Consider the following 16,599-nt stretch of genomic DNA (forward strand, 5'->3'; position numbering starts at 1 on the left):
GCTATAAACTCCATTTCCTATCTCGACCAAAACTATACTGATGTAACTACATTAAAAAAATAAAAAGAAAAAAAAAAGGAGCAATCTTTCTCCTAAAACATGCATGTAATGAAAAAACTACATAAACCAGCCCTGACCACATCTGAAACACTAGGCATGTTTAAAGTTGAAATTGTGGGAAAAACTAGAATGACGTTTTTGGTCATGGCCACTGGTAGCAATTCTACATTAGAGGGAGGAAATTAACATTTAATGGGAAGACATGGATGGTATTTTCCTAAAGTGTCATCTACTGGTAATACTCACATTATCTTATATATTGAAATCCTACAGGCTTTTAATTAAAATTTTCTCCAACAACACAGGAATTATGACCACACAAGAAGATAAAGAAAGGAAAAAGTAATAACCACCAAGAATTCCAATCCTTTTGAATACTCCCTGCAGAAGTTATGTACCTTCCCAACTAAAGGACAGGACAGTAATACAAAGTGAACAGAAGAATATTATGTAGTAGTATATTTTTCACCTTTTCTATGCATTCATCAAAAAATGCCAAGCCAGTATCCTTGTCGCTCACAAAACTGCACTCTTCAATAAAGCGGCTGAATATCTGCGTCTTGGTGAGATGCGTGTAAAACTTTGTATAGGCCCGGTCTCTGCTTTTTAAAAATCCTGGTAATAAAAGGGAACACAAAACTAAATACCAGTTAAAGTTCCATAAGAAATTAATACATGAAATGAATTAATAAACATAAATCACATAAATCAATAATCAATATAAATTACTAAAGATGCTAATACATAAGTATTTGCTTTATCATTAACAACTACTTATATCTATTTGCACTTGGAAGATTAAAATTAACATCATTTTTAATAGCTATTTTTTTTCATCCTTGGCAACCAGTCACACCCATGTAATCCCTTCTCACTTTGTTTGTTGATTCATTGTGCAAGAAAAAGATGACCTTGTACAAAAGCATCCAACAGCTAAAACAATACTAAAATAAAAATTATGTTATTCTAAAAGGTGATGGGCTTGATAAAATTGAAAACTCTACAAATGATTACCTAAAAATCTCTTCTCAAATATCTTATCCAGTAATTTAAAAAAAATCAACAACCCCAAAAGAAGAAACAAGACCCAAAACACCACCAACAAAACCCCTGTGACATTTTATGTAGTGTCTGACTCATGAACAGATCTGAATAGTTAACAGTGATAAGGGAAGTGACATTTGCCAACTATCATTTATTGCTTGCCATATTTCTGATTTTTACCCCATTTTCTACTATTTTTCCATTTCTATCAAGATCATTACTTCACTCCTCATTACTGGGCTTTTAGTATTTTTACATCATACAAGTTGAGAAATATTTTTTAATTCCCAAGAGATGCCCTTGCAGAATATGCCATGATGAGAGGGCATCATGCTATTAAAAAAAAGCTTTTTCTAATACTGGAGCTAGTGAAAACCTGCAGTCCTATATGTATGTATCTGTGTTCCAATCAACTCTGAATAGCTTAACTTTAGACAACTGCAATTTTAAATACTGCCAAGAACTGTACAACCAAAGGGAACTTTGACCTTTTAAAGTTATGCAGCTCTTCAGCTCTGAAGTAGTAACACTGCCAATGCTATCAGCAGCTTGTTTGCCTCACCCTCACCTTGATGATCAAACAATGAATCAGCAGCAGTTGCTTTATTTGAAGGTGCCTGTGTGATTGGCTTGAGGAATGTTCTGTAACCCTTCAAAATAGATGCCATGAAACGGAGAAATGCTTCCTGGATCAACATCTCAAGTTCTATCATCTTCTTCTGCCAGGAGAAATCTGCCTCTATAGGAGTCATTTCCACTGCAGAGCCTTCTTGAGTCTTCCTGTGAACTAGCAATGAGCAACACATACAAGCCTTTAATAAAAATTCAGTGCATTCAAAAATTTGTTTCTATTTGCCCATGTTCATAAGTGATAAGCACTAAAAATCCCGTGATTATTTTCCAGTTGAATGGGTTGACATTAAAGGTTACCTCAAAAGTGTATTTTCCTAACTCACGTAGCAGTCTGTGACACAAAACAAGGATGTCAGATCAGTTAATGTTACTTCATAGTCAACTGAATATAGTCTTTAAATATAAACACAAAGCACCATGTGTGGTAGTTTTTTACACTCCCTACCCCAGCCAAGCTCCTTTTGGGCTGCTTTATAACCTCCAGTTTCCTCAGGCATTCTCTCTAGGTCTTGGCCTTGATTAATGGCTTCTGAGCAGTTAAGGTCCCCTTCAGCTCACCAGAAACATTGGCTGTTCTCAGGAACTGCTGCTGCCTAAAGAACAGTTCTTGCTTAATGGAAAGTCTTGGAACACTATTTGACTGAATCATAGCTTAAACAGAATGTTGTTGTTGTTGTTGTTATTATTATTACTACTACTACTGGACTTTTGAGGAAAATTCCAGTAGTTTTCAGTCCACAGGATGAAGACTGACAGATGACTGAAGATATTAATTTTGTGACACTATGAAGATTAGTCCTAAGCCAGGCCTGCTTAGCTCTCCTGGGCAGCTATGACTGCACCAGCACCTAATTCTCAGTGGGACCTCTCTGAGCCCACCAGCTCTCTAGTTTGCCATGCCATACTCTGAGGACCATTGCTGAAACCTGCTGACAGGGTCAGGGCTACCCCCTCCAGTACTGGGTATCACCAAATCCTCAAAGCTCAACCTGTCACCCCTTGAGTGTTATCAAGGGATGGGATTATCTCACTGAACTCAAAGTGAATTTTCAACAAGTACATACACATTTGCATACAATTCTTTGGGTCTGTGTGCATGTGCGTGTCAAGGGATTTAAACACACAATGGCAAGTACAGTATCAATATTTCCATCTCAGATCTGTAATGAAGTTACTGTGGTGCTTACAGTACATCTTCTTAAATCACTTTGTAAATGTTTTATCAGTCAAGGACTAAGTGCTGCTAAATCCTTTAGAAAAACCTGGGGCTTGGTTTGGATTTGGCCCCTTGGTCTAAATCTGACTTTGGATTCAGTTGCACCTAGGCTCCATCAGGAATTTAGAAAGCAAGTGGGTCCTCTCTGACTCTTGAGGACGTCTTTACTCTACAGAAGTGTCTCCCCTAGCTTTTTATACCCCGGCCCCTTTGCATTTCCAGACTTTGTTAAAATCATTCTACCCTGATTCTAATCTGGTTTTTCTTTTGCTCGTCACCAGTGATAGAGTGAATCTTGCTACTGAACTTTGTTGTGCTTTTGCAAATTCATATGAAACCTGCTTTTGCCAATAGCTTTGCCACTGATTCTTTAAGTGACCTAAACCACTCATTTGTTACACTGTGTTTTTCCTATCCTGAAGAATACACATCTAAAACTACTTTTCTGACATCAATCCTAACATTTTAGTGCACCAAATGGTGGAAAAAAGTAAGTGACATCTAGAGTTTACTCTTGCATTCTTAAAAAACCAGCAGCAGGTATTGCTGAAAATAACAGTTCCACACTTATAACAAAAATATCAGTTATAATAATAAAATACCTCTACATAAATATAAATAAATATTACAACACAGCTATTATAATATTGCCAAAATAGAAAAAATATTTAACAGAGACCATTGGTTATGCTCAAGACAGAATTAGGAAGTAGTTCCTAATGAATGATATACACTGCTGATAAATGTAAAAGTTAAGATTTTCTAATAGATGAAATAAAGGATATTTGAAAAAAAAAATCATAGAAAACTAAGGCAGGAACACCTATCTCTTAATTATTATCATTTTTTGCTTTTGTCATTTATGAATTTTCTGTATCTTAGGTACACCTATGAGGTCATCATAGTTTCCCTCCCCATAACAATATAACTTTACATACCCTGAACCATCTTACCTGAAAGAATCTATTTTCAGTTAGAAAGAAACAATACCTGAAAACTGTTATCAGTTAGAACTTTGCTCTTATCTGTCAAAGACATTGGACTGAATACAGCCAGTCGTTATTTTTCTTTTGACAAAACCATTTGCCAAAAATTAGCTACTCTGTTATTGTGGTAGAAAAGTCATTATCAAAGATATTCACAAGCACTGGACACAGGCAACTACCACACCATCAGCCTCCCTTCTGTGCCTGGGAAGATCATGGAATAGATCATCCTAGAAGCTGTGCTAAGGCACAGGGAGAGCAGGGAGGTGACTTGAGACAATAGCACAGCTTCACCAAGAGCAAGTCCAGCCTGCCCAACACAGTGACCCTTTGTGATGGAGTGACTACATCAGTGGGCCAGGGAAGGGCTAGAGATCTCTAGAACTTGTAAAGCCTTTGACACAGACCCCCACAACATCTTCTCTCTAAACTGGAGACAGATGGATTTGACAGGTGGACTGCTAGATAGATAAGAAAATGGTTAGTCCCATCCAGAGGTTAGTGGTGAATGGTTTAGAGCCCTGATGGACATCAGTGGCGTCCCTCAGGGGTCCATATCAGGGCCTGTGTTATTTATTATCAATAACACAGACAAAGGGATCGAGTGCACCCTCAGCAAATTTGAAGATGACATCAAGCTGAGTGATGCCTGAGGAATGGGATGCCATCCAGAGGGACTTGGACAAACTCAGGAACTGAGCCCATGGAAATCTCATAAGTTTTAACAAGACCAAGTGCAAGATGATGCACCCTGAGGCAGGGAAACCCCCAGTATCAACACAGGCTGGGGGATGAACAGATCTCTGCCAAGGACCTGTGGGTGCTGCTGGATGAGAGGCTGGACATGAACATGACTAAAGGAAAAAAAAGAGATTCAATTCTAAGAATTCACATTTAAAGAGTCTAACAAAAAAACCCACACTGCATGTGATAGGAGGAAATAATTACATTTATATACTAATTAGAAGTTCTTATTGTATCTATTTCACCTGCTGCAAGCTGTGGGTGAAGTTTCTTTAAGGTGCTGAGAAGACTTTTACATGGCTTTTTAGGAAACTGCTTCCAGTTGGTGTTCTTCTTATCATCTGATCTAAAACACAGGAAAGACAAAAAAGGACATATAAAATAGAGACAATATAAAAAAGAATACTGTGAACAGCTTTAAGTCGCTTCATTTACAGAAGACAGTACCTTAAAATTACTTTGAAATCTTGTCACTGTACCTATTTGTTAAAAATAAAAAAATGGGACTGACATAACTCAGAATTTTATTTATTCAGATACACAACAGTATAAAGTGAGTAATCAGTAGAGTTTCCTCCAGTCTGCAAGGAGATCTGCCTTCAGACTTAATTTAGACTTTATAGATGATTTCTCCTTCAGATTTTTTATCAGCCTTGCCAATATTATTGAAGCACACTCTTCTGTATGTGAGTATTATACAAAGTCTATTTCTAGACTACAGCAGTGTATAAACCTGCCATACTACTGCTCCTTCAAATAAAGGCAGTTCTGAGTACAACTTGTTACTGAAAGAAGCCAGATCAGTCTGAAAACTTGATGATCATACGGTACTTTGCTATATGTCTATGGCAACCCAGTCCCATCTTCACAGTCTAACAGGTACTAGAAAGACTGGGAATTCAGTTCACAGCTGGAAAATTATGTGGTTGATTAAGCAGTGGGGTAAATTGCTTAAAGGGATGCTCATCCTCTTTAAGGACAGCAACAGATATAATAGACCTCCTTTAACAGTTGGATATAAATAAAGAGAAGGAAATAAATCCCAAGAACTCCTATGCCTCTTTCTGGAAGGCAGAAGATGGGAGAGAATTGCTGTTAGAGAGACTATAACAAGCCTCTTTGCCCTGAAACCTAACCACTTATTACTACCCAAGCTGATACTGGGACTAGCTGTTTTTGCACTTTGCATCTGTGAAATACTTGTTCCATTGCTATTTGCTTTATTGGCATGAACACAGAAATATCTTAGAAAGGAAGATAAGTTCATGGAGTTGAAGAAAAAATTTCATCCTTTTGGATGCCTTTGCCCATTTTTCCCCCACAATAATGGCATGCCTATAAACAATATAAGTAGTAACATTCCAAAAGGTGACAGGAAAAAAGTCCTCCTTAGAAAATAAAACAAACTTTCAAATCTTTGCCCTAAAAAGGCTAGCCAACATTGAAGGCTCATTAAGTATCACAGAGAGAGTTAAAAAAATTAAAAATTAAAAATAATAAGGAAGATGCTGAATGAATAAAAGATATTTTTACTTATTTTTAAATTATTTTATTTTAGATATTTAAGTATTTTATTTATTATTTATTTTGAATAAAAGGTATTTAGTATTTTTTGGTATAGCTTAAGAAAGCAGCATACTTGCTCTAGAAATTGATTTTTCTATTAAGCAGTCTTTCTAAGTCAGGAACAGTGCTATTAAATGCTTTTACAACTAAACAAGCAAACAAATAAATCCAGCACTACTGCAATGCCATAGAACTAAAAAGGGACAGAAACTGATGTGGATAAAATTAAATGAAAAAAAAATCTTTATTCACTAATAACACGGTATTTTCATAATTTTATATTATTTTCAACACAAAGTGCTTTATGGAGATTTGGGCTTACCTACACACCTCCAAAACTGAAAGATACACTCATTGCCAGGTTAAAAATGCTTTATAACACAGCTACCAATACCTCACATTTACCAAAGTCAAAATTTACAAATGCCAAACTTCTCTGAAAGTCAAATATCTATAGATAGGATAAATGAAAAATGGGCAGCAAAACCAGAAGAGATCATTTCACTATTGAAAGAGAAATGGGCTTATAAGACAGTAAAAGAAAGGGTGGGAAAGCCTTTCCAGCTGACTGCCTCATAAGAGGTCAGCCACTAGTAGATTTTTAGTTCAACAACCAATCCCAGTAATGTTGGTACTTGGTCTTTCTAACAGTCCTAAAGCATCTTGATATCCCTATCTCCCTGCAAATTCTCCTGGTTTCATCTCTATTTTTCTGCAACATAATCCTCAACTACCATCCTACTTATGAAAAAAAAATACTGAGGTATTTTTCCCTGCAAATATCTTCAAATGATTAAGTTACCTGTCATGACTTTATTCAATACATTCTTCTTTCACAATACCGACAATTATTCTCTTGGTGGCATAATACTTTGTTATAAACTGATGAAAATTATTTTTGAAGTGTTTTTCATGGAGACTTAGGGGAAGGAGTAAAAACACCAGATAGAAAAAACAAACACAATTTGTTTCATTGTTTATCATTTCCTGTGATACTACTAACAAAAAAATGTATGTCAGTAATGTAAAGGAAACATTGACATCAGTAGAGGAAGGGTCCTTCTGAGACAATAAAAATCCTGTAAGCATTTCACTGATCCACAGGTCAAATTACTAACTCTAACTCAAGTGAGTAAAAAAAAAAAAAAGTCAAGAGTTAAAAAATTACTTGGTAAGTAAAGCAAAATTTGCACAAAGATGTGCACTTGAATTAGTGATGATCACCTTCATCTTGAACTAGCTTAGATCCATCTTTCTATTTATGTTCTGGTTAAAAATGGAAAAGTAGTTACTAAATACTGAAAAAAACAACTTTTCCTTTCTGTTATTTGTGCTCACATTATAGAAACACAGAAGAATTATTCTGAATTAGCCTCTCCTTAAGAAGGTGCAAAGAAACTGTTCAAGGAATACTTCAATTTAAGAAAAGTACTATATTACAATACAACAATTAAGTTAAAATATTTTCAAATTAATGTAGTGAGACAGCAAATTTTGCTTGATTGGTCTCACAAAAAACATGGTCCTTGTAATTTCAGAAAAATTTCTTTATGAACACTAATATTAAGTAGCCCAAGTTCAAGATAGTGTCAAGAGTTATTATGAAAGATCCTGAAGCATTCATGTTCATGTAGGTTGCTTTAAGATGATCAAGTCCAACCACTTAAATAACACTGTCATGACTACCACAAAACCATGTCCACCACTAAAACTAGCAATGCATCTATATGTCTTTTAAACACCCTCTAGGGCTAGTGATTCAGCCACTTCTCTGAGCAGTCAATTCCAAAGCCTGAACACGAGTGAATAAAATTTTCCTACTATCTAATCTAAAGCTCCCATGGTGCAATTTGAGGCCATTTCCTTTAGTCTTGCTGCTTGTTACCTGGACAAGAGACTGACCTCCACCTGGCTACAGCCTCCCTTCAGGCAGTTGTAGGGAGTGATAAGGTTTTCTTCAGGATCCTTTTCTACACACTACACAACCTCAGATCCCTCATCTGCTCCTCACACTCCTTGTGCTTCAGACCCTTCACCACCTTCTCTGGACATGCTCCAACACCTCAGTGTCTTTCCTGTGGAGTGCTCAGAACTGAACGCAGCATTTGAGAACACAGCATATGGCTCAGCAGCACCCAGTACAGGGGGAAAATCCTTTCCCTAGTTACTTACCATTGTTACTACATTTATAGCAAGATCACACTTCCTATAAAAATGTGATGCAGAAGTGTTGATCCTTGACTTACTAAGTTTTAATTAACTTATAGCTTTAGAAATGAGAGAAAAAAAAAGGGACAGTAAGAAACAAACCATATTGGATCAAACAATGTTTAACAATCTTTTCTCCTGAGCACTTCAGCAATCTCTTCATCTACAGAAAAATGTAAAATCTCCATAGAACTTACATGTAGACCATGTTTGTGTCTAAGTCAATGCACACAATATCCTGTGGTGGATCGTACAGATCAAAGTATCGTGAATCAACTCCAACAATAAATGGAAGAGGTGCACTGAGTACGGTGGCCAGAGACAAAGGACAGAGGGGGATATATGGACATTGCCACTGAAATGGAAATATCATCTGAAGGAAAAATTAAATTAAATAAATGCATTAAAAAAAGACAACAGATACTGTACAAGAAAAAACAAGAAGTTACTTGCAGCACATTGAAATGAAATTACTAAAAGCTTTGTAACACTATCAGAAAAAGGTCCCCAAGTTTGTTACTTTAATACAGTATAACTCAGTTAGCTATGCAAAAATCATGGTCTTTCTAAGAGTTACTAGATACAGCAATTGAACTAAATGCTACTGCTATGACCATTTAACACATCAGTAATTTTAACTTAAAGCCTTGTTACAATTGTGATGTTTAAATCAATTTCTCTTACTGCAGTACAGAACACTTTGTACTTACAGCTACTACAGCTTCAGCAACTCCTGTCAACACAGCCGGTCTAAGGGAATGGAGGAGGATCTTGCCTTCTAGTAATACAAAGAGTAACAGAGTGGCACAGTTTTCTGGTCCAAGATTCATGAGTAGAGTGCTAAAGTTTGCTCCACTAAGGAGTGGATGGGAAAGGAGAAGAAAAGAAAAATGTTACAGATTTTAAAAAAAATACACTACTATCAAATTTTCTGACAACTGTCAGTATTTGGGATCAACTAGTTGAATGGTGCTAATACACATCAAACACCTACCTATCTAACTAATAGCTATGACATCATTTTAAGGCTTGTACTACCCCAAAGAAACCTAAATTTAAATTCTATTGCTAAAGAAACATACACTAAACCATGCTAGTGCTAAATTTGCGTTGTTTACAGCACTCTCTTCTCAGACATATACTAGCATCTTGTCGTCACACCAACAAAGCAAAGCTAATTGCTAATTCAAACAAAAATAACACCAGCAGTTTCATATGATCAGTTATCTCACACAAGAATCATGAACTAGAGTATCCATTTGATCTTAGAATCACAGCATCAAATTCCCGTGTGAGTCAAAATTAATCCATCATTCTGTTGGAGACATACTTTTATTTTCTGCGGTTTAGCCTCCAATCAGTTTGTTGAGACTGTATGCATTTAGGAATTGTACTGACATCTATGAGTACATGGGTGTAAAATCTGTCCCTAAAAAGATTCTTACATGGTGTTTGGCAATTTAGTGCCTGGCTGCAATTTTTTATCCAAATGCTTGTGTAACAAATCTGATTAAAGATGGGATTCTGCATAAAGAATATTATATGATAATGTTATCATCATATAATCGTATGATTGTATGATAATGTTAGAATATTATATGATAATGGGTGGAGAGAATAAAAAGGGAGAAGATTTTGGTTTTTAACTTGAAAACAAAGATGAGCAGAAGTGTTAAAATAAAACCATGTGTCACAATCATAGGGAGGTCTAACTCTGAAGATGCAGGAAGCATCCACAGACACTGCATCAACCTTCAAGCACAAATACTAATTTGGAGGTATACCCTTGAATTCCCGAAATGTTTGCACACTTGTGCAAACATGGATTTCACCGAGCTGCTTGATGTTATTGTCTCTCTTGGATCCAAAAAGGAGAAAAAAGCAAGATAGCAGTCTCTATGCTATTAAATTTTGCTTACTACACTGGTTCTGAAAATACACAAGATCTTTAAATATGGGTGTTTTTTTCTCCTTCCAAATGCCTTATTATTCCTTTAGAGTTCCTGCAATAATCTGGCAATTCATCTTTCTTTCAGGGTAATTAGTGATCTTATACCTCCACAAGAGGCACATGTATGTCAAGACAAGACTGCGTAACATTATAAACATATATTGAACTTCCTGTTTATAATACCTCATGATATTGCACTAATATTTGACTTTCTTCTATGACTGACTCCTGCTTGTCTCTGATTTTTTCAAGTAGCATACATTTAAAGCATTAATAACGATACCTTAATGGCAATGGTGTAGAAACTGGTTGTGACAATATTAATGCATCATGGGCAGAAAGCTGAAACACATAAAGTAATATGTGATAGACAAGAACAACCCCAAAATTAATACAGTTTAACATTCCAATATAAATATATATCCATGGTCTCATAAACTGCCTGGCATACAGACACAGTGACTTTGGGACTCGGGTTCACTAAGTGAACATAGCTCGTATTAGTCACCGAAACAATTCTGAGAATTACAGGAAATCGTCTGTGACTCATGTTGAGCATGTAACTGCTGCTGGGTGACTAAACAGAGAAGCACAAGAGACAGCACCCCAGGGGACTAACCTCTGCCCCACAGCAGTGGGTGGACAAATGAGGGGAAGACAGAAAACAACCCTAACACTGAGGTAATGCAAATGGTGCCTATAAAATGAAAGCATAATACATGGCAGATATTTCAAAAGTGCAAGTAGGACACTTCTGCCATCCACACCACCTGAAGTATGAAAGAGTTTGTTTCCTTTGCTAAGTTGTCCCAGGATTGTATCAATGTGAGAGAAGGCCAGCCCATCCACCTCCTTCCCTCTCTCTTCCAGGAGGTATGTATTCAAACCCAAGTAAAAAAAATAAAGAAAGAAACCAAAGGAAAGAGGCGGTTTGCTGTTGCTGCAGCTTAAAATGAATGAAAATTGTTGCTTACCTGCACAAGAATCCTTGGCCTTTGTGGTGAAGGGAAAGGTATATTGTGCATAAAATGGGATATATGCCTGCAAAGAAGACAAGATACTAGCAAAACAGTACCAGGGTGTAATGAAGGGCTGAAAACAATGTTAACTACATTTTAGAATTAATATGGTAGCATTTTTTAGAAAGACTTTTAAGATTTCTTTACTCTTTTGAAAAGTCCAAGAGCCTGTTTATGCAAGCCAAAATGAAGAAGCTTCATTCACTCAATTGCATGCCTGAAAATTAATACTGGCAGCTTCAGATATGTAAGTAAAAGGTAAGAACATACTGGCATTTAGGCCAGTATGAAGCCACTTCAAATCCCAGGCAGCCTAACCCTGTTCTCCAGTTTCTAAAGAGATTCTGCTAAGAGAACGTATTTTGTTGGATTTCTTAACATCTATCCTACTTGAATGTAACATCATTTTCCAGCAAACTTTCAGGATCATGACAAACATCCTCTGCAGAGTTTGCACACATAATCATAGACATGAATTAGCAGCAATGCTTGGAAACAAACATAGATATTCACCACTGATGTACAGCATTACTGAGCTTACAATTACTAAGCTAAAACACAGGACTGGAAATGTAGCATGTATCACAGCACAGCCTGTTCTGGCCTCGATGTAGCTAAAAGAAAGGTAAACAGGCTTGACATATTCTAAAAATGACCCAGACTAAAATCCAGTTAGCTTTGCTGGCACTGCAAGAGCCAGTACTATTAAACAGAAGCAGCAATAATTTCTACTAGTACAACATAAGCTAAAGAGTGCAAACATAATGGTGGATCAACTATAGCAACTATAGCAACTGTGACATGCACAAATCACATGATTTCTTGAGCTACTGACTACATTCCCACAGCAACTTCAAAAATGTTTTACATACTTTTCAATGGGAAGAGGATGAGGTCCAGAGACAGAGAGCTTGTAGATGAACATGAGAAATTTTCGAAATGCTTCAAAGAAAGGCCAGTGTGAGAGAAGACAGATGCATTTGTTTGAATTGATGGACTTGGAAGTAATCACTTTTCTCTCTACAGTTGTCAGAAGACCCAGCTGTGATTGCTGTTTTTCTGTTAGCATCTCCCGGGGATAAGGCTCATAAAACTGGATAGCAGCACCGTAAACCTACAAGATGAAGAAAAACAGCTAAGCAGGCCCAGTATTTAACAGGAATATGGGTCAGAACTTTTGATGCACCTTTAAGTCTTTGGAGTTTGCACACACTACAGTGCTTTTGCTGGTACCTTATGAAATGACTTTATTTGTGTAACATGCACAAAGCAACCCTATAAACAAAATGCCTTGAACTTTCTTCCTCATTTTTGTTGCACCTTCCTCAACCAGTGAGAATTCATACTCACTTGAAAGGGAAGGAACAAATCTTCATTTTGTGACAAAACCTATCCATGAATCATCCAGGTCAAAAACATCCCCAAAATCTCAAACCCAAACCCTCATGAAATGTTTCTGTTCTGTAAATTCCCCTATCATTACCAAACTAAACAATAAAACTATTTTAGCTTTGACTTCCCTCATTTTATTTAAAAAGATATTTTCTCATACTCCTTATCTATTTGTGTTTCATAACTGAGTTATTCTGGCAAGCTTAGCAAAAATGAATAAGGAAAGAAAACCAGTAGCAACTACTGCAATCCTCCTAGCAAAAGAAGTATAAATATTTTGAAGAAATGTGGTTTTGTTCTGTTTGGAAATGGAGAAGTATGTAAATTTTTTTATTAGGGGAGTGAGACAGAGTGGAAGTTGAGCTGTTACCACAACAGAGCCAAACTGCTGTTTATTTGAGAACTAATCAATCACACACTGATACAGAGAGCCACTAACATATTACAGTCACTTACTCCCTTACACAGTTCACACACATTCACAATTGGCAAGCTGAAACAACAGCTGGGAGAACAACCCTAAGCAAAGGCTCCCTTGCTTCATCAGGAGTACCTCTACTACATTCCTGCCTGTAACCTAAGTCACACAATACATTTTTGGTGCCTTTGTATGCTGATGGCCTTATACAGATTCAGCAGACAAATCTGAATGTTAGAATACAGAATTCAGATGTTCTGAATCTATTCCTTCATGCAAACTAGAGTCTTTCACATACTACCTCTCAATGCACACTTTTCTTCTCCCTGCCTTCCCACTTTCTGGTAACTAGTTTTCAATTCACACGCAGAGATATGTACAGAGCCCTATTACAGAAAGTCACAAACCCTCTTATATAAAGTCACATCGAAGTGTCTTTTAAGGTAACCAATTGAAAATTGGCTACATTGCTAATTCCTGTGTTAAATTATCTCTAATATATAGACTACACTTCCATTCCCATCACGTGAAAGAACAGAGAAAGCCATGTGCTGTGAGCTTTGGTTTTGTTATGTGTATAGTTCAACCTACATAGCAGTAAACAGCACGTACTCTTCAGCTGCTTCCTGATTTGGTCCAGTTTCATCTTACATGAAGGTTTAAGAAATATAACTTTATAAGGGAAGTATTAGACAATGTATTTCTCAAACACAGAAGAAATAATCCCTATCTAGCTCCATAACAGCCATCTGAAATAAAAGCAAGAACACGTTGTGGAGCCATACCTTTTCCGCTGAAGAGCAGGTCAGTACAAATGTTGAGAACACTGGTAGTGGATATTTGGTTTGAGGGTCCCAGCATTCAATAGTAGCTCCCATAGGAAGGCAGAAGAGAGGTACAGAGTCTGACAGTGGAAATGACTCATAGTTCTCTTGAGGATATCTGAAAAGTAAGCCTCAAAGAAAAAAGAAAAGTAAGCACGTTTGCTCTGTAGGCCCTAAATATTACAAGCAATATATTTTCCACAAAATACAGCTACATCTGCACAACCCTGGGTTTACTATTGCTGCTCATCTTGCTTGTTCTGGGAAACAGCAAATTCATTATCTATTCTTTCAACTTCTATTTGATAATTTACTCCTTTCAAAGGAATTTGGTGTACTTCTACTCAGCAGCAATGCTTCTGTAAGTTTTTCTGGGCTTCTTCATAAACAAAAAATAATCACTAGCAATGCATTAAAATTTTTTTAAAAGCCAGACTTGCCATTTATCGTTCAGAATATTTTTCACTCTCTTCAAATAAAGAACAAGAAAATAGTCGCAGAATTGAAGGAAAGGAACACATTAAATTTTCAAATTAAACAGAAGATGTTTAGGCATAGAATGAAATACAAGTAAACCTGAACAGGTTTTTAATTACTCCTTCTCCATTATCACCAACATAAAAAATATGAAGTCTTTTCTTACATGTGTAATGTTTGCAAAGACAAAAGTTTGCTAAAGCTCCTCAGTTAGCAAGCCTGTCATGATAAGAACTAAAATAATAAAGAGAAATGTTATACCTTTTTTTACCCTGGGAAAAAATAAGGTGAGCAAAGGAGGCATTAGAGAAGGTGATTTCAACCAACATCTTCCAGGACCAGTATTCTGACAGACAGCACTTAAATTTTTCAAATTATTATTTTATTTTAACAAGGCATTTGAATGCTTTTGTTAACATGTTAAGACAGCTTCTAAAATTACTTACCAGCTTTATATGCTAAAGAGTTAGAAGCTGGCACAGACTTCTTGTAACAAAGGTATACACTGGAACCCCACTGAAAGACACAAGTTTCATCTCAGAACCAGCGAAGATGACAACAAGCAAGAGAAATCAAGCATTTGAATAAACTCCCTTTACAAACAAATCAGGTATTTTAACAAAAAACTTTACAAAATAAAATGACCAGCTGGCTGCTGAGTGCATGTAAGTGACAAAAATGAGAACTCACCCTTCTCCCATTTTTCAGACATTACAGGATTTACATAAAATAACCACACCACACACAACCACATTACTCTCTGACCTATTTCAACAAAAGAACAGGCAGAAGTGAAGCAGAGTAATTTCCACCTTCATGTTTCCTTGTTTATTTAAAAGTAGAGTCTTATGGGGACGCATTACAGGAAGTCAAGTTCTAATCATCATAAGTCATAATTTGAAGCTTTTATTGTACTTCTATAAACTGGTTATTGACATAGTGTTTTTGCAGTTTGGCTACCTATACTCTACTATTAAAAAAAACTCACTTATTCCACCGCAAGTAAACTAAATGCAAACAAACTAAAAAAAAAGAGAACCAATTAAAGCAAAGCACACTGAGAAACTCTAAGCAGCAATTATCATCTTTACAATGCATTAGTAACACAGGCATTAACGAATAACTAAGAAAAAAGCACTTCTGCTTCATCCCAAGTGTCAGCATCCCCAAAGGGTGTGGGAGAGATAATTAAAAAAAAAAAAAATTAAAACTTCATCGCACTACTCCTAAATAGCACCTAGACATGAATATGCAAACTGAAGTAGCAAGTAATCAATATGAAACAGTAATTTTCAACATGAAATGAAATCAAAGCAACAAAACCTACAAAACTGACATCTCACACATGGTATAAAGAATGAAGGAATTCTGACGTAGTGATAGAGCACAATTACAATAGTACTAAGAAGAGTTTAAGGAGTTCCTCCTTTAAATATATGTGTTGGGCTAAAAAAGAAAAACGAAAGAAGAAGAAATTCAATCTTACAGATACTCACCATACCACAATTTAAATTCTTATCCACTTTACAGAATGTGTGAGGAGGGGTTTCCCCTTTGCTGGTAACAATAACACAGATATCTGTCACTGCCAGTGAATTCTGGGGTCGCACTGGAGGGGCCCTTCGGTAGGTGATGAAGATGCGTTGCGAAGAAGCCGAGCTGTTGTTAACGTTAGCGCAGCGACCGTACGGAGTAGCCTGAATCACCTCACAGCCCGAAATTATGCGGTCCTTCCCCTCGTAGAGAACTCTGCACAGGAAGGAAACACTATCATGAGCATTCAAACAGATACGAAGTTACTCACGTGAATTTGGAGAAACTGTCCATCCATTAGCAACCTATGCCATCCTTGCAACATTTTATCATGAATGTCATATCTCTTTCATCATGCAGTACCTGAGGTTGAAGAAACGGCTCAGAAATATTTAAAACTATACTGAACTCTCTGTGGGAACAAACCAGAGTTTCAGAAAAATAAAATCAAGCTACATTGAAAAGGATTTAGTTATAGAACCAGTTGGAACGCTGCACTATCAATGAAAAATAAATACAAATTCCACT

The 16,599-nt window shown here is 36.5% G+C and overlaps 1 protein-coding gene across 5 annotated transcripts in view; it reads right to left on the bottom strand.

The window, feature by feature from the left end:
• The window catches only part of DENND4C (DENN domain containing 4C), a 72,438-nt gene that overhangs the window by 30,108 nt on the left and 25,731 nt on the right, over positions 1-16,599 (bottom strand). For all 5 annotated transcript variants that reach the window (XM_077171508.1, XM_054652108.2, XM_077171509.1 and 2 more), the window contains exons 3-13: positions 16,035-16,287; positions 14,985-15,054; positions 14,023-14,192; positions 12,300-12,541; positions 11,383-11,449; positions 10,692-10,750; positions 9,168-9,312; positions 8,655-8,830; positions 4,929-5,029; positions 1,673-1,891; positions 530-675 (exon numbers count right to left, since the gene is read on the bottom strand). In XM_077171508.1, coding sequence (XP_077027623.1) covers positions 530-675; positions 1,673-1,891; positions 4,929-5,029; positions 8,655-8,830; positions 9,168-9,312; positions 10,692-10,750; positions 11,383-11,449; positions 12,300-12,541; positions 14,023-14,192; positions 14,985-15,054; positions 16,035-16,287 — 1,648 coding nt within the window. The remainder of the gene's footprint in view (positions 1-529; positions 676-1,672; positions 1,892-4,928; positions 5,030-8,654; positions 8,831-9,167; positions 9,313-10,691; positions 10,751-11,382; positions 11,450-12,299; positions 12,542-14,022; positions 14,193-14,984; positions 15,055-16,034; positions 16,288-16,599) is intronic.

Source organism: Agelaius phoeniceus, chromosome Z (assembly GCF_051311805.1).
Source record: "Agelaius phoeniceus isolate bAgePho1 chromosome Z, bAgePho1.hap1, whole genome shotgun sequence".
Lineage (NCBI taxonomy): Eukaryota > Metazoa > Chordata > Aves > Passeriformes > Icteridae > Agelaius > Agelaius phoeniceus.